The following is a 22,670-nucleotide window of genomic DNA, read 5'->3' as shown; positions in this document are numbered from 1 at the left end:
TTATTTATAATGACTACTTTTACTTATGATACTTAAAGTACATTTAGCTGATAATATTTCTGTACTTGTACTCATTATAGAGGTTATGGTGTATTGTTAGCAATTAAACATATAAAAACTGTGAATTAGTGACCTTTTGACCCGCTACAATATTAAATTACTATTTAGCCTAGATGTTAAAGCATCAATAGATTATTATTAATAATAATAATAATAATAATAATAATAATAATAATAATAATAATAATAATAATAATAATGTAATAATAAAACAGGCCTATACATGTTAATAATCCCTTCTGAAAGGAGTTATTATTCATAATGAGTACTTTTACTTATGATACTTAAAGTACATTTTGCTTCAAAGTACAAATACTTCTGTATATTTTGCCTATAATGGAATTTTTTTTCATCATTATAATTTTTTATTTTGCCTACATTTTGAATGCAGGACAGTAGTTTCAGCAGCATGTCGCAGCATCTTTTACTAAAATAAAGGACCAGTACTTCTTCCAAATAGGTTATATCATATCATGTTTTATGACTTTTTAGAAAAATTGACTGCTTTGCTCCAAGTTTCTTAAGATAAGTTATTTTTGTGTTACAGTGTAACAGATAACATCAGTTGTAAAGTTTATAGCGTGAAACATGACGTTCATATCAGAAACTATGCAGCAGCCTGTGGTGATTTCAGGTTCACCAGCATCATGTTGGACAACGCAGCTGTGTTCTCATTGGTCAGCGACGTGCTTACGTAAGAGCCTCTCTGCTCTGCTATTGGTCAGACTCGCTGTCAGTCACCAGCTGAGGGGAGGAACTACAACAGGCTGGAATGGACGCAGAGACACTCAGCATCTGTACCAAACCATGAAGGTTGAGTCAGATTCAACGCATTTCTCTTAAAAAACAAGGAAAAAGAAGAGCGACCTGCATCATGGTATGTTTAATAAGATTATATATTGTGTTTCAATGCTGCTAAATACGCTGTTTTGTCGCATGACGTTGTGTGTTTGACATTTCCTGTTTCTGACCGCTATGATGCGAATAAACTGCATATATCAGATGAACATAATATGTATTTCAGGCTTATGTTTTTAGCAATGCATCGTATAAATCACACATATATAGCTATTTTTTTTAAATGTCTGTTTCCATGAAATACTATTGACATTGCTCATGTTTTTTTTTTTTGTTTTTTTTATTATAATAATTTTACAGTATGGTTTTGTGAATCACGCCTTGGAGCTCCTCGTTTTAAGGAATTACGGCCCGGAAGTGTGGGAAGACATCAAGTGAGTTTCTGGATCTGGATGTGTTTACTCTTTGGCCCTGTATGGTATCATAGGTTACACCAGCTGGTGGTTACACTGTGGCCTTTAACCAGACAGACCACAACAAGGATACTATACAGCCATCTCACTGTCAGCTGGGATATTTGCCTTTACTGTAATAATAATAATAATAATAATAATACATTTATTTATATAGCACTTCTCAAAACAGATGTTACAAAGTGCTCCACAAGACAATTAAAGCAGATAAATAAAGTAAAAAATATGGTAAAACAGAACATCACAGAACATATCAATAATAATAGAAGTGGTACAATTGTAGGACAAGTTGATAAAACAAATATACAGTATATATACCTAAATAGATAGATAGATAGATAGATAGATAGATAGATACGTAGATAGTAACTTTATTGATCCCGAGGGAAATTCAGGTTTCCAGCATCACAGTTCCATAGTGCAAAACATGTTAGTAAAAAGGCAGTAAAAAAGTTAGTAGTGCAAAGTACAAAAATCTATACTAGATATAAAAATACAAGGGGATGAAGAAAACTGTTAAAACTGAATATAGTGTAGGGTAACAGCTGTGATACACGACTATTAAAAAAGTGAATATAGTGCAGAAGAGACTGTTAAAAGTGAGTATAGTGCATTATTATCTGTCCTGCAGACCGTCCTCCTTTGTCCCCCTTCCCTAGAGAGATGTTGTACAGTTTGATGGCTCGGGGGACAAAGGATTTCCTGAGTCTGTCTGTGGAGCACTTGGGGAGCAACAGCCTGTGTATATACAGAAACGGATGTTTACATACATATATTTATACCCAGTCTTATACTTATAGGAATGCTATCCCTAAAAAAATGCATTTTCAAAAGTTTTTTAAAAGTGGATACAGAGTTAGATGATCGTATCTCTACAGGGAGTGCATTCCAGAGATGCAAATGAGATGTAATGATTAACCTTCATCCTCTGCTGCAGCCTCACACTGAAACTCAGATAAAGTTGGTAAATATCAGATTTTAAATTCTCTCCAAACTTTAGTCAAGAGCTCCAATAGTTGTAGGTTGAAATTTAGGCCAAAAAACACTGGTTTGAGGCTGAAAAGTAGTATTACAACAATGTAAAAATACTGCTACATTAAAAAATCTTACTTAGGCTAAGTAAAAATATACAAGTATGATCAGCAAAATGTACTTACAAGTAGGGCTGAGCGATATGGCCAAAATCTTCTATCTCAATACAGGTAATTTCACATCTCGATAACGATATATATCACAAGATAGCATGTTTGTACAAAAATATAAGTAAACCACATAGTTTTATATACTCCTGTGTGAATTAAATACTTGTTAAATAAAGAACGGAGTATTTTCTTATTGAACTTTAGTGCAAAATGAACCGATTTTTGGAGAAATTTGAGTTAGTAGACTACGTGCTTTTTATTATCAATTTAGACAACATAATTGTTTATCACGATATCTCGATATGTGATTCCATCACGATATGATTACATTGAAAGACGATAAATTATCAAATCAAATTATCGCCCAGTCGTACTTACAAGTATCAAAAGTCTTAATGCAGAAGAATAGTCCCTGTAAGTGTTATATTATGATATTTGATTATTACTAATGCATTAATGTGTGTGAGTAACATGTTGATGTTGTGGCTGGTCGAGGTGGAATTAATCTCTTTGGCTTAATATATTTTTGGGTAGTTTACAATGTATCATATTCTATAAAATGATAATATGTTTTGCATGTTAAAAAAAAAAAAAAAAAAATCTGCAAAGTAACTACTAGTTCTAGCTGTCAAATAAATGTAATGGAGTAAAAAGTACAATAGTTCCCTCTGAAATGTGCAATAGAAAGTACAAAGCAAAGTAGAAACACTAAAGTAAAGAACCTGGTAACAGGGCAGTAGCCAGGGTTTTATAAATACTCAGGTCATGAGTCGGAGCCCTAACATCCCCCAGAAAAATGTAACCAGGCACCTAAAATGAAGTCTCAAATTTATTTTTAAAATCATTTTTGATATTTGATTTACTCATTTAACGGTTTAGTTATAATAACTTTTATTTAGTACGTTCTATTCCCAACTTGACATCAACTTTTCTTTGCTGTAGAAAAACATGGTGGGTTAAATGGTTGGTTCTAAATTGGTGTATTTAGCATAAGAAGTAAGAGAATTTTATCATCCCATAACAGTAAATACTTAAATTGATCTCCTATTGAAATTAAAAGACACATGATTTTCACTAGACAGGGACTCTGCAGACTGCCAAGAATACAACTCTGGTGGAGGAATATATGTAAATACATAAAAAAAAACTTAGCTTTTGTATCATATCCTGTAGAGCAGTGTTTCCCAAACTTCTTTTCTGGGGACCCGCCTTTTTTAAAAATGCCGAACCATCGCGACTAAATTCAAAAGAGGCCTTATCTACAAATTGTGTGTCAATGAACGTTCCTGATCATTTTTACTGCCATTTCCGCATCGCCTTATTTTATCTTGAATAGGTGAACCAGCCATTTCAGAGAGATATAGCCTAGGTTTGATAAATTACAACTTTGTTTTATGCATGTATTATTGAAAACATACACACACGTTAAATAATTTATAAATGAGACCAAATAAATGCATTTAGGCTCTTTTTTTTTTGTCATCAGTAAAACTAACAGAATGTACGCTAGTCTTTCATATTAGATTCAATGTTACAAGTAGGCGAAAATTATCAGAATAATACGAACATTCAGGCTCCCTCATGTGGCTCAAAGGTGTACTGCAGATATAAATCTTGAATAAAAGACTGTGGAAGAAATTCCGCAAATTTATTTGACGACCCTAATAAAATGTCCTGCGACCCACCCGAGGGTCCCGACCCAGGCTTTGGGAATGACTGATATAGAGGGAGAATGTGGTACACCCCAGTCCAACACACATGCTGTAGGATGAATGTCTTCCACTATAATGTTAACATGTCGTTTTTTCAGCATGTTGAAAGGTTTGGAGCCCTAGATGTGACCCTGGCTAAAAAAAAGAAGAATGAAAACAGCAGCAGCTGCGTTGTGTAAATGTTTTCAGTCATTCTTGAGCCACCAAAAAAAAAAACCCTGGAGCTCTCTGCAAATGCAACTCATTGTTATTTAATGCACAATTTATCATGTTTGGTCTGTTTTCAGACCTTTGATGAGCCGAATCATTTAAAAATAAATTCTTATTTTCTTTACAAACTCTTTCAAGCTTGGTATGTTTTCTCAGCTGTTACACACTCTGATAAAATGGCGGCTGCTTCTCAGGCCCGTAAATCATGTCTGTTTTCTCAGTTAAACAGTACTAATCAGAACCTCATTAAGTTTTCTGACAATTTTGTAAAAATTGGGCTGTCAAATGTATAAATAGCACTCTGAGCTTATCTGTACTTGATCAACAGTGCAGCTTTAAAACCACACAACCACTTCAGAGCAAACTTGGAAGCATTTTTTTTGTTACTGAAATATAAATCAAGACAGCTCACACTGTCTGGCTACAAATAAGACAAATCAGTTGTTATTGTATTATTCCTGTAAACAGATGTGAATTTAAAAGAAATTCCAAAAAGGCAAAGCCATTGGTTGCCTGCAGTGACTGTTTATTTCTGCTGTGACATTTGCTCATGACTTATGTTTGTTTTCAGGAGGGAGGCTCAGCTTGATATTGAGGGTCAGTTCCTTGTTAGGATCATATATGAAGACGGCAAAACATACGATCTTGTTTCTGCTGCAAGCAAAGTCCTCAGTAAGTGTGTTTCTTTTCAATTATTGGAATAAAAACGACACTGTATGTGCTGTATTAGAACTTTGTATCGTAAAAGGAGATACTGATGAGATCCTTTCTGTATTTCAGAGATCGATGCAGGAGACATCTTACAGATGTTTGGGAAGATGTTTTTTGAATTTTGCCAAGAGTCGGGATATGACACCATCTTGCGGGTGTTAGGATCAAATGTTCGTGAATTCCTGCAGGTACGCTCGCTCCTCTTTGAATGTAGGAGAGCTGGATGCTAATATTAACCACCAGTGCTTGTAAAATTGAAATGTTTAAAGGAACAGTGTGTAAAATTTCGGGGGATCTATTGGCAGAAATGGAATATAACATTCATAACTATGATTTCATTAGTGTATAATCACCTGAAATTAAGAATTGTTGTGTTTTCGTTAGCTTAGAATGAGCCTTTCATATCTATGTGGGGAGCGGGTTTCTTCATAGAGTCCGCCATGTTTCTACAGTAGCCTAGAACGGACCATCCAAACACTGGCTCTAGAGAGAGCCTTTCAGCGTTTCTACGTTACCTGAAGCCGTAGTTCTCCAACACACTTGTGAAACTGTGGTAACGTGAGCTGCAGACTGCAAAACCGTGGTACCTCCAGCCGCCGTCTGACTTCCGTTGCTCCTAAAGTAGTGATATTATGGTAAGGATGGCCTCTGAGCAAGGCGAACGGCGTTACCACGGTTTTGCACTCAGTGGCTCACATTACTGCAGTCTTGGAAAGGGAGGAGCGAGAGGAGGGGTACTCAGTTTGTTGCAGTCTGCAACCACACCACTAGATGTCGCCAAATCCTACACACTGTACCTTTAAATGTGAAAATAACCTTGACAATGTCATAGTGATGTCATCAGGGTCCCCTCAGTTTAGGCTTGAGACTTTGAATTTTTCACAAAAAGTCTGCGTTAAGACGTCAACATTTACCGGGCACGGAGGGTCTAATGAAAGATGCTGTTGTGTTGCATTATGGGAATTGTAGGATCCAGCATTTTTTACCCATACTCGGGACTAACAGTCAGGATATCTCAGTCTCTACTGCTGCAGTTTTGAACATTCATTTTTTAATCTGCCTCTCTCAAGTCCCATACTTATTTAATGATTCATGTCTAATGTTCAGCATCATCATCTAACTTATTATGCCTCAGCCAGATTTTAATTAACTGTGCTGTGATTGAATGTTGCATAATTCATCTTTAATCTACATTTTCAGAATTTGGATGCTCTCCATGACCACCTGGGTACCATTTATCCCGGGATGAGGGCTCCATCGTTCCGCTGCACCGATGCAGAGAAGGGAAACAATCTGATTCTCCACTACTACTCAGAGAGAGAAGGCCTGCAAGACATTGTGATTGGCATCATTAAAACTGTCGCTCAACAAATCCACGGGACAGAGATAGAGATGAAGGTCTGCTTTGCTGTTTCTGTTCCTCTCTTTTCTTGCAGCTCTAATGGCACACTCTGCTACATATTTCCCTGTTCCTCTCTTAATTTATGGTTCAAACTTCAATGAAGCCTTTTAGTTCCTGTAATATTGTGTGTCAGAATATAATTGAAGAGGTTATAATGTGAAGATTAAACAACAGAAATTTCCAAAACAACCGAACGGGAACAGAGCTGCGCTGCGACAACTGCAGCTCAGCTCTGAGTTTTTGGCTAATGTCTGTGACTCAGAGGGTATTTTTAGATCCAAGTTATAGAGTCTCTAGCTTGGGAGTTTTTTTCCTTCCTTGGTTTTATTTTAACTTTGTCAAACTATGGATGAATTTAAATAGGCCATTGACTGCACATTTATTAGAAAATTAATCCAGAGGAGGGATCCATATTTTTGATCTTGGCTCATTTACTCGACCACGCTTATCAGATTTTGTCATTTGTATAACACAATATCATAAACTGTCATTAGTATTTTTATTTGTTTGTTAATGTGCAGCCCTCATTCATCTGCACCAATAACTGCAGCGTGTTATCCTCCTAGGACATCTCCTACCAGTACTTTGGCTGGAGTTTTCTCTTCGTTTCATAAGCGAGCAACATTTTCTCCCAAACCTAATCATATTGTACGGACAGGATCATCTTTTTTCCAGCAATTGTGTGTGTAATGAAAGAACGGAAAATGGCAGACGCTCCAAATGTGACACCCAATTTCTGGAAATATTAGCCACTGTTGCTGTGGCAACAGGGTGCAGAGACAGCAGCTTGACGTCAGCATGCCTTATGCCCATAAACCCACTGAATAATGCCATTTTACACTGTTGAATTCTATAATAATAGACTCCATGGCATCATTAATGGAATAATATTTATAAATGATGTGGGTGAAATATTTAATTATAAACATTTTATTGCTGCAGCCATGTGCCACAACATTATCGTTAATACATTTTTAACCTAATTAAAACTGTAGTGCATAGAATTGGAGCAAATATAATTAAAAAACGTAATTTTTATAAAACGGTCACCTATATCCTGACAGTAGTGTATGAGACAGGTAATCTGAAAAAAATCATGTGCCTCTGTTTCCTCCGGTTCTCCTAATGGCATCTGCAAGATTTCACAGACTGGAGGAAAACAACCAATCAGAGCAGAGCTGGAGCCTGCTGTCTCTGAGCAGCTGTCAATCACTCGCGAATTCTGATCAAACGGTCAAACTAGGCAACGCTGATTAAATATGAATCAATATTCTGTTACTGTAATGCTTATTTCTCGCATAAAATGTTTTCAGAAACATCTTATAGTGTAATGTTTAGCTGTAAAATGAGAAAGTTTGTGACTTGGGAGCCATGTTGAGATCAGTTGAGGAAATACCAAGCTCCGCCTGAAAACAGAGCCAAGAGGAGGTGCAGAAGTCTAGTTATCTCTCAGAACACTTGATTTACAATATGCTGAAAGGTTATTGTGGAATTTTTGCCCAATGATGCCAAAAATATTCTGTCTACTGCAGGTTTAAGTCAGCTTTGCAACAATAACATCAATATTTGATCTATTATTTAATTTCATCTGATGCAGATGATCCAACCGAAAAATGAGGATTGCGACCACATCAAGTTTCTGATTGAGGAGAAGGACTCGGAGGAAGAGGCGTTCTATGAGGACCTGGACGGCTTCGAGGAGAACGGCACACAGGAGACTCGGATCAGCCCGTACACGTTCTGCAAGTCCTTCCCGTTCCACCTCATGTTTGACAAAGACCTGATGCTCACACAGTGTGGGAACGCCATTTATCGAGTCCTGCCTCAGGTGTGGATTCACATCCAATTATGTAAAAGTCTGTTTTACATGCAGCAAACACTGTTTCATCAAGTCAGCACTTGATTATGCTTTAGTCTGACCTGTATTCATCTCAATCTCTGTCTTAGTTTTGGATGCCCAGAATACAGCACCAATTAATTTTATATATAAAGCATTAACTTCTAATTTAATGTAACTGAAATATGCACATTTTATTTTATTCCCAGCTCCAGCCCGGTACCTGCATCCTCCCTTCAGTGTTTTCTTTGGTCCGTCCTCACATTGACTTCAGCTATCATGGCATCCTCTCCCACATCAACACCGTCTTCGTTCTGCGAAGCAAGGTAGATAGAACATATTATTTAATTTTTTTGGTTACAGCGTTGTTGTCCAATCACATCAATACTTTTCTTATATTAACATCATTTTCCAGAAGACAAAAAGCACTAAAACACACTAATAAGTCTAAATGATCAAAACAGGGTTTGATTGTACATGACAGAATGTGTTTATAGTCTTATATATTAACATTGTTAAGCTCTCTGATATTTTGAACATCTGCATAACTCTGACTCTGTGGGTTTCATCAACACTGTTAATGAGGATTACATTGTTTAGATATGTAGCTTTTTTTAAACTTTTTAGTGTGTTTTTTATAAATTGTTTATATAGAGGATAGTTGAGAACATTTCACCAACTACAAAGACATAGCCTTTCAGTTACAAAGAGCACTAGTAGTCTGCAATATACTGTATCTTGAAACCTTTGTAATTATCCTTTTTTTTTTTAAACAATATGCATCCTATGCAATTTGCAAAAACCATATGCATCCTGAAAAGAGGGATGTATAGTATCAAAGATGTACATTATACATTATATATAATGTATGACTATACATTTGCTAATAGAGAGCCTAAGTCACGCTGACCCCCATTGGACCTTATTTCGGAAAAAAATATGTACAGTAGTCAATGGCAAGAGACAATTATTTTTTTGATACTTTTTGAATTGCGCCATGAATCACACATATGATGTTTGGCAATTTAAAACATAATTTTGCAAGTCAAGAAAGTCACAGTTTGTTGTAAAACTGTTGAAGTATCAGACTGTGAACATACGTAATTAGCAAGAATACACACCCAAACGTTGCAAAAGTGACGTCTCTCTCTCTGAAGCTACGATGCCTGTTTGTTTCATACTGGGATATATATCCGTTGATTACCGTTCATATTTTTTCTGAAATAAGGTCCCATGGGGTCCACTGGAAGGGGAGGGACTTAGGCTCTCTATTTCATAAGGATTGGCTGTGACTGTCGTACATAAGAAATCCATTTTGTACATAACTTTGTACATCTGTTCATTTGTAGGTGAAGTAAAAGGTGTATGTAGCTTTTTTAAAATAGATGTATATTGTTTATGCATGGAGCAAAGAGTGTTAGGGTCTAAATATCCTGAAAATAAGAACTTTTACTCAACATGCAAGATAGATATTTCTTGGAAAGTTCATAAACTGAGAAACGACGGAGCAGAAAGGTGAAGCTATTTTTTTGTATATTTTTAGAGAATTGAGAACACAGATTTCAAATGGAAACTCAGGAGGGAAAATTCATAGGTGTTAAAATAATAGCTGCAGTGACTTGAAAAAGCGTTAAAGTAGATTGTACTCATTGTGAAGAGACTGGTCTCAAAGTGCTGCCAAGCCTGGGATACTACTTGATATTTTTTTCTTTACACATATAAAATCTGAGCTAATTCCCTCGAGTGGTGGGTGACGCATGTGACACTTTAGGCAAAAAAAACAAACATGCAGGTTTAAAAATAAAGAGTGAGCTGAACTGGTGCCCAGTTTTGAAGCAGATTTAGAGGAGAACATATAATGCAATATTCATAAGTGTGATGTAATCCTGACAGGAGGGCCTGCTGAATGTGGAGACTGTGGAGAACGAGGACGAGCTGACGGGGGTGGAGATCAGCTGTCTGAGATTGAAAGGACAGATGATTTACTTGCCAGAGGCGGAGAACATCCTTTTTCTTTGCTCACCCAGGTAAACCCACAGTCTGTCCCGACAGAAGCACATACTGAATATACACACACCAAAAACACTGATTTATTTCATTCATTTCTGGCAAAGATTAGAGCGCTGGAATCCGAAATTCCAAGGTGTTAATTTATTTGATGAAAGCCATTGCTCTTCTATGCATGTATAAATAAAAACCCACTATATACATATACTGTCATTTTAAGTAAAATTGGGTAGTTGTTACAATTTGTTAAACAACAGTTTCCTCTGTAGCACTACAGTATATTGATAATATGAAGGTTAACTACAATGTGTGTTGGTCCTTCTCTCAATACTTTTCATTCCCTATTCTGTTTGTGATGTTCAGTAGGAACAATTTGACCTTTTGGCTGAAGCCTTAAAGCTGCAGTGTGTAGAAATGGAGCAAATATGATTAAATTAAATATTTTTTTTAAATGGTCACTGTATCCTGACAGTAGTGCATGAGACAGGTAATCTGAAACAAATCATGAGCCTCTTTGTCCTCCTGTGCTCCTAATGGCATCTGCAAGATTTCACAGACTGAGCCGGCTGTCAATCACTCGCAAACTCCGATCAAACGGTCAAACTAGGCAGCGCTGATCAAATATGAATCAATATTCTGTTACTAATATGTCTATTTCTCTCCTCAAATGTTTTCAGAATCATCTCGTAGTGTACTGTTTAGATGTAAAATGAGAAAGTTTGTGACCCGGCAGCCGTGTTGTGAATCTCTGAAAAGACCTGTGATTGACCAAAGTCTTCCGTCACGGGTTCGATTTTTTAAAGCCTGAAAACAGAGGCATGAGGAGGTGCAGAAGTCTTATTTATCCCTCAGAATCCTTGAATTACAATATGCTGAAAGGTTAATATGGATTTTTTGCCCAATGATGCTAAAAACATTCTGCTTACTGCAGGTTTAACAACTGTAGTTAGCTCAAATGTATTTTGCTTTGATGCTTTTATAAACATGTATAGGTACACAGTCACAAAGAGAAACAAACAAACTTGTGAGCTGAGGTAATTACATAGGTTCTTCTGCTGTGACCCCCATTAGCCTTTGTGGCCCTTGTATAACCAATCAGACATTTCTAGTGAAATATCAGATGCAGGAGAGCAGAGTTCAAGAGATCTCGTCCTCACAGATCGAAGACACTTTGCAGAGGACAAGATCAGTGTTTTCACAAAAGGTTACTACCTGACAGGAAATAACAACGGCTGAAACATAAAAGCATGCTTATTCACCTGACCAGATAAGACTCAGTGTCTGACCTCACCCTTAACAACAGGAACATTTATCTGGAGATAAGACGACGGTGATCTCATTACTGGAGGTTCGTACTTTATGTTCTGTTTTATTTACGCTGATTCCCGGTTTGAGTATCTCACTGTTTTTCTCCTTCCTCTGTGTCTCTAGTGTTATGAACCTGGATGATCTCACACGAAGGGGGCTTTACCTGAGCGACATCCCGCTGCATGACGCCACGCGTGACCTGGTGCTGCTGGGCGAACAGTTTCGTGAGGAGTACAAACTGACCCAGGAGCTGGAAATCTTGACAGATCGTCTGCAGCACACACTCAGAGCCCTGGAGGACGAGAAGAAAAAGACAGACAGGTTAGACTATTACTATATTCTAATGAGTCGGCATGTGACATAGGAAGGGGAGCCAGATCTGAATCCATAGACTATAAAATATGGATGAAAATATGGTGACGTCACCCGTAGGTTTCTGAAAAGCAAAAATAAAGCTTGTCACGGCTGTGCAGCACCCACCTTTCACTCAAAATGACCACGCCCTTAATAATATTGATTTAAACAGGTGAGTTATATAAAGATTCACATCCGTACAGTTGTCATGAAAGAGGAAATTAGCTTTAGAGATCAAAACTGTTTTTTTTACCAGGCTGTAAACACATTATTTCTGCTGAAAAGTTGGGCATTTCATCGTGGGGGTCTTTTAGGATTGACTGAAAAAAAACAAACACTGAAAAATTAGGTTTTCATATCTTCCCTTTAAAACAAGCTAAGTCGACTTGTGAACCCTCATCAAAGTGAGCAGTTCAAGCAAAAAATTATTGTTATCTTCTCAAATAGTTTAAATATTTTTAGAGGCCTAATGGAGGCAAAACTACCTAGAATGTACCTAGTAAAAAAATAAATAAATGTCATAGTGATATGCACCAGAAACATGTATTTTTTCTTTTTTTTTCTCCAATTTGTTAATTCTGTAATGATCCCATAAAACTTATATTGTGGCCCCTTGTGGGGTAAATTGTGTATTATAATTATGTGTAATTGCATACCAAAGCCCTGTCATTATCTGTAGTTTGTGAGTCAACCTAAAACTCACTACAATAACAGTGCTGTCATTCCTCTTTCACCTTCCTTTTGCTGGAAAAATAAGTGGCACAGATCATTCATTAGTCTTTTAGGGAGATAAAAGAGTAGTATTCCCTTTTAAGGAATGACTTGAGACAAGAAAACACAGAAGACACAGCAGGACACTAACAAGTGTCACTCCCGTACAGTTATGTTGAGGCTACGTGACAGTCGGACCACCTAGGGTCAGAATCTATTGTTGTACCCAAGTTGATACTTGCCGAAGAAGCTGCTCTCCTGTCCCTGTTGTGGTGCAGACAGTTGGGTTTTGGCTTTAAGAAAAGGGTCTGTCATAGTAATTTGGCACAGCAGTGGGTGACAACTGGAGAGGAGCACGGAGGTGGAGCGTGATCTTTATTAAGACTGCTGTAGATAGGAAAAGACTTTCACTCTGCCTCTTGGATCTCTATATTATTATTCTCGCAATTCTGCGGTCTCAAAGCGCCTCGGGCCTCGAACGTTGATTAGAATTCACGGCTCCTCTCTAAATATTTAAGAGAACTGCTGCTGCACTGGCTTTTAAAAGCTTTAAAACACTATGTTTTCTTGATCATGAAAACACACATTTATGCTGTTTTTGCTGCTGTTAAGGCGTGCACCCTACTAAGAGAAAAACACGCCCTTGTATGTGAAAGATGTCACAGATTATTATGCATAGTCTCATCTCCTGGGTAAATATATCTGTTCTGTATGTATCATGTGTCCTCATATTATGATGCAACATGAAAGGTATTTTGCTTTTAACAGGCAGCCATGATCCAAGCAGTTACCATAGAAACACCACCCTCCCATCTGAGAGCAGCTTGTATAGTGAAATGACCAAAAGGTGGTGGGTGAGCAAATAAAACGCTGATCCAAAAGGACGGACTTCAGTCTGGCAGCCCGAGCCCATTACTCTGCTGCTCCGGTGCACCATGACTACGCTCAAAATGTTCATTTCTCTTCTTCTTCTCCTTTTAGATTGCTCTACTCCGTTCTGCCGCCGTCTGTTGCCAACGAGCTGCGACACAAACGGCCCGTCCCGGCCAAACGCTACGACAACTTGACCATCCTCTTCAGTGGCATCGTGGGATTCAACGCCTTCTGCAGCAAGCACGCCTCGGCCGAGGGAGCCATCAAGATAGTCAACCTGCTCAATGATGTTTACACACGTTTTGACATCTTGACAGATTCTCGGAACAACCCTTACGTATACAAGGTTGGAAGCAAGAATTTTTACCGTGACACTATATCACACATTTGTGTACATTTATCTCAGTAAAGGAATAAGCAGTACATTTACTCAAGTACTGTACTTCAGTACAGTACTTGAGGTACTTACTATTGAGCCATTCCATTTTCTGCTACTTTATACTTTTTACTCCACTACATTTATTTGACAGCATCAATTACTTTCCAGATTTAGATTATCAATATGATACATAATAATATATAATATGAGCTCCATGTTAAACAGCTGGAACATTAAAGTGATGAACACATAATGCATCAGTAATTATAATCCACTGATATATGTATGACTGAAATGGGCCATTCTGCATAACGAGTACTTTTACTTTTGGTACTTTAAGTATATTTTGATGCTAATACTTTTACTAGAGGCTGTGAATCGATTAAAATATTTAATCGTGATTAATCGCAAATTAATCACACATTTTTTTATCTGTTCCAAATGTATCTTAAAGGGAGATTTGTCAAGTATTTAATACTCTTATCAACATGGGAGTGGGCAAATATGCTTGCTTTATGCAAATGTATGTAAATATGTATTATTGGAAATCAATTAGCAACACAAAACAATGACAAATATTGTCCAGAAACCCTCACAGGTACTGCATTTAGCATAAAATATATGCACAAATCATAACATGGCAAACTGAAGCCCAACAGGCAACAACAGCTGTCAGTGTGTCAGTGTGCTGACTTGACTATGACTTGCCACAAAACTGCATGTGATTATCATAAAGTGGACATGTCTGTAAAGGGGAGACTCGTGGGTACCCATAGAACCCATTTTCATTCACATATCTTGAGGTCAGAGGTCAAGGGACCCCTTTGAAAATGGTCATGCCAGTTTTTCCTCACCAAAAAGTAGCGCAAGTTTGGAACGTTATTTAACCTCCTTCACAACAAGCTACTATGACATGGCTGGTACCAATGGTACCTTAGGTTTTCTAGTTATGATACCAGTATCTTCACTCTAGCTTTAAAACTGAGCCCGCTACAACCTAAAAATCACAAGTTGCGTTGCTGCGTTAAAGAAATTTGTGGCGTTAAAACAAATTTGCGTTAACATGTTATTATAGCGTTAACTTTGCCAGCCCTAACTTTTACTTAAGTAAGATTTTGAATGCAGGACTAATTTTACACTGTGGTATTGGTATTTTTACTGAAGTAAAAGATCTGAGTACTTCTTCCACAACTGTGAATAAGAGGAGGATTCTATGCAGCAAAGTGATAACAATCAAAGTGTAGAAAAAGCTACAAGTCTACAATCTAAAATTGAGAATGTGAGCGCTTTAAACTACTGTGTTCTTTAGCTTAAATGCACCGGTGAAGCACACCGACCCTCTTGGTGAATAATGTTATGCAATTCTGCACATACAAGTCACACAAGAGTATTTATATCAGTTGACTTGAGTTTTTCACCATAAGAAGAGTAGTACTAACTTCTAAACACAGTGTAGTTTTACAGAGTCATTTTATAGGCCTCATGCAGCAGATTTACGCTCCAGGCTTTCAGACAAGAATGCACTTTAAGAAGTCAAGCAGACCTCGGCACTTCCAGGGGATCGGCTTCAGGCACTGGGTCACCAAAAGAAGTAATATTTACTCTACAAGCTGAATGGCTAGGTGGTCCTGGGGTTTTAGCGGGGCTCAAAGAGGCCCTGAATGTCTTACAGCTGATGTAAGTGTTTAAGTGTTTATTTCAGGGTGTTTCAGTTTATTTCTAGCTGCACAGTGCATTAAAACAAAAACCTTTGTAGCACAGTGGGAACAGATGATTTTACATGAACCAAAAGTAAAGCGAAATATGACTGTTTGTCTTCATTCAGGTGGAAACGGTGGGCGATAAGTACATGACAGTGAGCGGCCTACCGGAGCCGTGCACACACCACGCCAAGTCCATCTGCCACCTCGCTCTCGATATGTTGGAGATTGCCGGACAAGTCGAAGTGGAAGATCAACCAGTACAGGTGTGATAACATTTTTAGCTTTCACAAATGTTTTCTGTATTATAATTCAATCCAATCCAAATTTATTTGTAAAGCAAAGTTAAAAACAACAACAGCTGACCAAAGTGCTGTATAATCAATATATAGCAAAAACAACACAGTAAAAAACACAGAAGACAATGTTTAAAAGACAGAGGACAACAATATAGAAAGGCAACTGTCACTTAATGGCTATATACTAAGTAAGATTTTGTATGATAAACCAAAACTGTCAAATACTAAATACTGTTACTTGTATGTATTATACACGTGCTAAGCTACACTGAGCACACAACAAATGAGTTTTTTATATAGTATATAATATTTCTACATTTACATTTCTATATAATTCTCCAAATAACATCTGGACTGACAGAATTTTGGCCACAAAAATCTCACAATGATTTTTTTTAGATTGGCAGATGGTTTGTGTGTGAGTGCACATGAATGCCAATTAGCAATATCTTTATTGTATAGTGTATGTCTTATAGGGCTGCACAACTAATCCAAATTTGAGCAAAATCGCAATATGGCCTTCTACAATTTAAATGCAGGACATGCAATATTTGTTAAAGGCAAAATGTTGTCTATACATCAACTCAAGAAAACATCTTTGTTTGGTACAGATTCCCCATATTTTTAAAAATAGAAATAATGATACAAAAATTATCATTTCCTCTAATATCATAAATCAAATCGCAAATGCAATATCAGTCAAAATAATCACATTAGAAAATTGTTCAGCCCTGGTGTCTTTGTTGTGATTCTCAGACTGTTTTCCTTTACACATTTAATTATTTAGCAGTTTGTTTTTAGTAATGCATCTGTTATTTTGGCATCATTTTCCTAATATTGCTCTGAAAATGTGTCAGACCTGACGAATGCTGCGAACTGGCATTCAAGCTAATATGACCAACACTTTACCCTCAAGGATGTTTTGATTGATTTGAGCATACTAGTATCTGTGCATGTGGACATATTTCCACGCTGAAGTAATGCGCAGGGAAAAGTTGGATAAAAAACAGCAGACTTTTGTTTAACTGACTGTTGGAGATTGTTATTGTATCAATGACTGTTGAGACTTAACTTTGGAAAATCATGTCTTGTTAACAAAAGGCTGTTTATTTTGGGACATGGCACCGGCAGAAGAGGAGCCCGGTTTAGTAGCAGAAACAGACTCAAATCATCTCACGATCCTGCGTCTAAAAATAGATTCTCATTTGTCTCAAACACGCTCGGCGTGTTCATGCTCTGAAGACAACAAGCACTGAAGTGTCTACGAGTTCAAGAGTAAATATTAGTCTGTAGATTGCCTGGGGCTCCTTTTGGAATTGCCACTTTATTGCAAACCTAAAAAAAAAGAATATATATATATACATATATATATATATATTTATATATAAATATAACATTTTGTGTATTGAGTGATTTCTGGCAAAGTTAACCTTATATATCCACCCACCAAATGTTGCACCTTTTCAGTTGATAGCTTTAAGAATTTATTCCAACAAACTAAGAGAAGCATTCAGCTGGATAGTTGCTTGTATTTATTTATTTTTTTATCTTTCTCTCTGTGGAACATTTACCTCCTTGATTTAAGACGAAACACTACAGGCAAAAACATTGTTTTCATGCACTGTCAATTTTGAGATTTTGGGCTATTTTGCTTCCATAACATGTCTTCTTTCAGACTAGTGGAAAGAAAAAAACACACATTTAGTTGTTTATTTGGTTACTTTGTCTATTTGCATCTGTAGATTTCTCCTAAATTCAGCAAAAGTTAGCATTAGATAATGCCTCATTTGCATATTTAAACATAGCATTTCAGAAAACTTGTAATACAAAAAATTATTGTCTTAATGTAAGTAATCAACTGAGGAAGTTTCATGATGATATCTATTAGTTAAACCTGTACTGTCTTGCAAAATGTATGGGATTTTATAATACATATCTTTAAAGGTTGTTTTCTCAAAATGAGGTATTTCCTCATACTGTGAGCCAAAAACATCCTAAAAACATGGCGAAAGTGGATTTGTCTGTTGACAGTATTTTCTGATTTATGGAGAGACAAAAAGAGTGAAATATTTCAACGAAATTAAACAATAATTTTGAACCTGGCTTTATCCAATGTTCAGATTTCTGTTCTATGCACATTAGCACATATTTGACAATATTTGCATCTTTAAACAGAACATTTCAGAAAACTTGTGATACAAAAAATAATTGTCTTAATGGAAGTAATCAACTGGGAAAGTCTCATGGTGATATCTCTTAGTTAAAAATGTTAGACTATTTACCCGCAGTGTCTTCAAAATATATGAAATTTTACAATCCATATCTTTAAAGGTTGTTTTCTCGAAATGAGTTTTTTCTCAGACTTTGAGCCAGAAATCTCCACTTCAGTAGCACTTACATACACCAAACTTTCCAGTTTCATTCCTATCTATATTCTGAATGTTTTTACAGAGGGGTTTATTCATATATTATTCAGAGCCTGATTTTTTTAACATTTTATTCCTAAAAAGGAAATTTTTTTTATGGCTGTTGACAGAATTTTCTGATTTATGGAGTGTTAAAAATAGATACCCAAAATCCCCTCTGTAAAAACCTTTGACTCTAATATGTCAACAAAATGAAACAAGATTATTTGAACCTAGCTTTATCCAATATTCAGATTTCAGTTATGGAAATGTATGCACATTAGCACATATTTGACAACATAATGCCTCATTTGCATATTTAAACATAACATTTCAGAAAACTTGTAATACAAAAAAATAATTGTCTTAATGGAAGTAATCAACTGGAGAGGTTTCATGGTGGCATCTATCAATTACATGTTTTACCCTATTCACCTGTAGTGTCTCCCTTTAACATTTACACAGGTTTATTAGAATTAGTTTTTCTCACACTCAAACTGTGCACAAACTTTTTTATTGGTATAGATTGAAGAAGATAAATCAGGCATGTCATGTGCTGCTTTAAGTAATGAATTTACCGCAGATAACTAATGATCAGTGCTCTGTATATCCTATAATAAATATTGAAGCTTGGTTGTGCCAGTGTTTGACAAGAAATAGGTTTATCTTTGGCATGTTTATTTACATTGGTTAAATTATAACTGGTATACAGTGGAATCACAATCTCCTTTTCTTTCCAGATTACTATCGGGATCCACACAGGAGAAGTGGTGACTGGGGTGATCGGCCAGAGGATGCCTAGATTTTGCCTTTTTGGAAACACAGTCAACCTCACAAGTCGTACAGAGACTACTGGTGAAAAGGGGAAAATAAATGTCTCCGAATACACGTACCGGTAAGTAGAAGTACAAGGGCATGTTATCACCTGTTTTTTTTTTTTAATTTATTTGTATGAAGTCACGTTTGGATTTTATTACTAGAGACATTAGGTGGGTTTGAAGGAGCTTTGCATCAACAAATTGCAACTATCTCCCCCAGGAGACCGCTGTTTGTGTCCTGTGTGAAACAGTCATTTGTTGCATCTTAGTTTTGTTTTTAATTTTAAGCCAAACCATGATGTTATTTTACTAAACTTAACCGAGTAGTTTTATTGCTTAAACATAAATAAGTAGCTCTATTGCATTTTTTTTTTCAATTTACAATATTAATCACATGCTTAAAACGGTTTAAAACCGTGAAAATACGTTTCTCTCAAAACTTATTTTGGTTATGCATTTTTAGTTGTATGGTAACAGCATTTATTGGAGACAGGGTTGCAGTATTAAAAGGGATTTGTCATTTGTTAAGAAAATACCAGTATTAGTCTTGAAGGAATCAATTTAAAACACCAGTAGGTGTGTTTTAGTCCGTGGATTTGATGTTCTTTGTTGACACAAAAATGTTGTCATGGAGTTAGTGAAAATAAGACACAGAATCCCCCCCGGACTATAAAGCGCGAGTGATTTATGATGGCGTTGACACTGTTTTCCAGGTGTTTGCAGTCTGCCGAGAACGCTGACCCTCAGTTTAATCTGGAGTATCGGGGCCCCATCACCATGAAAGGGAAGAAGGATCCGATGAAGGTGTGGTTTCTGTCCAGGCAGCCCACCGACGCAGAGTCCACCACAGCTAGTTAAAGCTCAACGGTTCAGATTCAGCACTAAAAGTGTCATCTAACAGACGCTTCAGTAAGTGTCTTTATAAATTACACAAACTTTGAGGCGGGGATGAGATGGATTAGGTGAAATATAAAGTGATTATCTATCCACAGACATGCAGATATTTTTAATATGATGAACCTGTAACCGCCGCTCTCCCTGCGTGTTTCTGCTCGACCATGATCCGTCGTGACCTCGCTATATTTTTTAGACACAATAGTGACGTGTTTCATGAATAGTAGAGGTTCAAGTTTGATACATTTTTGGACAAAATAATTCCCACATTGTTATTGTACATAAAATCACGAAAGGTTTTGATAAGCAAAACATTTACCATCTTAAATATTTTTAGTTGGTAATTTTGTTATATACTGTATTTGTTAGAGATAGAGTAAAGACTACCAGCCCAAATAACTAATGAGTGTAATTAATAAATATATACTATAGCTTGTTATCATGTTTGTGCCAAAACATTACTGTCACTATTTGAGGACCCATTTTTTGTTCATAGGTTGTGATAATTTTACACTGAATAAGTTACACTGGTATTAAAATAAATATATATATATATTATAGCTGTTGTATTTATATAGATTTATATCACATTCACCTGTTCTTTGGCTTAACAGCTACTGTGCTAACTAGAGTAGTATATTACAATTCAAAGATGTATTTCATGTTTATTTCATTAACTGATATATGTTGAGCCTTTAGTAAACCTGTATCATCACGTATCTGTCACCGATAATTCAAAATAACTATACACTATTTTATTTGATATATTGATTGCACCTCTTTTGTCACTTTTCAGCTCTACTAAACATTATTGATATATTCTTATTTATTGTTAACATCGTGTTATTTTGTTTTTATTCTTTTGTGTCATAACAACTAGTAACTAAGTAAACTGTATTATAGGTAAAACTACCGTTTGTGCATCTATAAGTTCAACTATGTGCTGTATGTGTCTCACGAGTAAAAGTGCCACACTTTTTTCACCCTATTTTTCCAAAGTCATTCTTATTAAACTTCACATAATGTCCTTTCAAGGAATCCTCTCCAACCATGCAGCTTCCTGTGTAAGAAACAAACAGGCGCCTCTTGTATTGTACGAATGCATTTCTGTGCTTGTTAAGACATGATTGTTTTATTTCAACATTGTTTCTGTTGGGAGGTACCTAATAAAATAATATTGAGAAATGTTGGTTACTTGATTTTTCTACACTTCACTTTACAGGTCCGCAAATTTCATGATAATTAGGTGATTATTAGCAAGTAACCGATTTTAAATTTCTTTGGAACTACTGCCAAATTACCCCAATATTTACCTCAAAATTTATCGAAAATTACTTTATTATAAACATTATTTAATAATTATATTCTGCTATTTCCCAATAGCTGGTAATTTATTTAATACATTTCCATGAAAAGAATACAAACTTAATTGATATGCTTTATTTCCATGTCTGCTGGTAAATAGATAATAATTAGCAAATAACTTATTTGAAATTTCTTTAAAAACTCCCTGAATCATGACATTAGCTACCAGGTCACATTTGTGTAGACAATAAGTCACACAGTGGTGAGATCTGTGCCTGATCAGAAGTGTCTTCTATTAGTTTTCTATTAGATGAAGAGCAGCGCACAGCCGCTTCTCAAGCCTAAGGGCCCTATCTTAACCATTATATGCTATTTCAGCATATAATTATTAAATAATGTTTATAACAAAATGATTTTTGATACATTTTTAAGTAAATATTGGGGTAATTGGGCAGTAATTCCAAAGAAATTTAAAATAGGTTACTTGCTAATTATCACCTATTTACCATGAAATTTGCAGACCTGTAAAATGAAGTGCTACCAATCTGCTCATTTTGGCTATTATGAAGACCAAACAGATGAACAGAGAAAGTAATGCATGGTCTTTACATTATCTGAAGGTATTGTTGTTATACACAGCAGAGAAATCAGTCTCTAATAACATACAGCAGATTATGTTGTAAAGCGCTCCCTCTGGTGGTCACTTAGAAGATTACAATCTTAGGGACAAAGCATCCATAAATGTGAAGCCTCCACCATTCACTGTGCATTTCTGACACACCTGCTGCTGTTATTGTCACTAAAGCAGAGTTTTTCATTTTTACACATATTGCTTAAAATATACAGTGGGGGTTTCGACAAAGTGGGTGCAAACTTGTGTTAGTTATGAGAGATGGCATATTAGTTGATGCTTTGTAAGGCTTGAGGTTATTACAAAGTGTATACAAAACACTTTTTTTACTTGATATATTGATCCTGTGTGTGAAATATTATAGCCGTTACAGAGAATTATTCATGCCATTCCATCCTTATGAAGACCTGCAATAGTCTAAACAGGTAATTTATTTAAAAGGGACAGTGTGTTGGTGGCATCTAGTGGTGTGGTTGCAGATTGCAACCATCTGAGTACCACTCTGCTCACTCCTCCCTTTCCAAGACTGCGGTAATGTGAGCCGCAGAGTGCAAAATTATGGTAACGCCGTTCACCTCGCTCAGAGGACATCCTTACCATAATAACACTACTTTAGGAGCAACGGAAGTCAGACGGCGGAT

At 36.3% G+C, this 22,670-nt stretch overlaps 1 protein-coding gene across 1 annotated transcript; it reads left to right on the top strand.

Annotated features, from left to right (window-relative positions):
• Positions 1 to 788: 788 nt before the first annotated feature.
• On the top strand, positions 789 to 21,278 carry gucy1b1 (guanylate cyclase 1 soluble subunit beta 1). The gene is made up of 13 exons (XM_037765434.1): positions 789 to 937; positions 1,219 to 1,292; positions 4,967 to 5,067; positions 5,176 to 5,294; positions 6,307 to 6,504; positions 8,106 to 8,336; positions 8,555 to 8,671; positions 10,239 to 10,372; positions 11,784 to 11,981; positions 13,707 to 13,944; positions 15,803 to 15,943; positions 19,122 to 19,276; positions 19,913 to 21,278. The coding sequence occupies exons 1-13, from the start codon at positions 935 to 937 to the stop codon at positions 20,055 to 20,057; spliced, it is 1,854 nt and encodes a 617-aa protein (XP_037621362.1). The 5' UTR covers positions 789 to 934; the 3' UTR covers positions 20,058 to 21,278.
• The last annotated feature ends 1,392 nt before the right edge of the window (positions 21,279 to 22,670 follow it).

This window comes from Sebastes umbrosus, chromosome 3 (assembly GCF_015220745.1).
Source record: "Sebastes umbrosus isolate fSebUmb1 chromosome 3, fSebUmb1.pri, whole genome shotgun sequence".
Taxonomy (NCBI): domain Eukaryota; kingdom Metazoa; phylum Chordata; class Actinopteri; order Perciformes; family Sebastidae; genus Sebastes; species Sebastes umbrosus.
The sequence above is the reverse complement of the archived record's forward strand: the minus strand, read 5'-3'. Positions and strand labels throughout refer to the sequence as shown.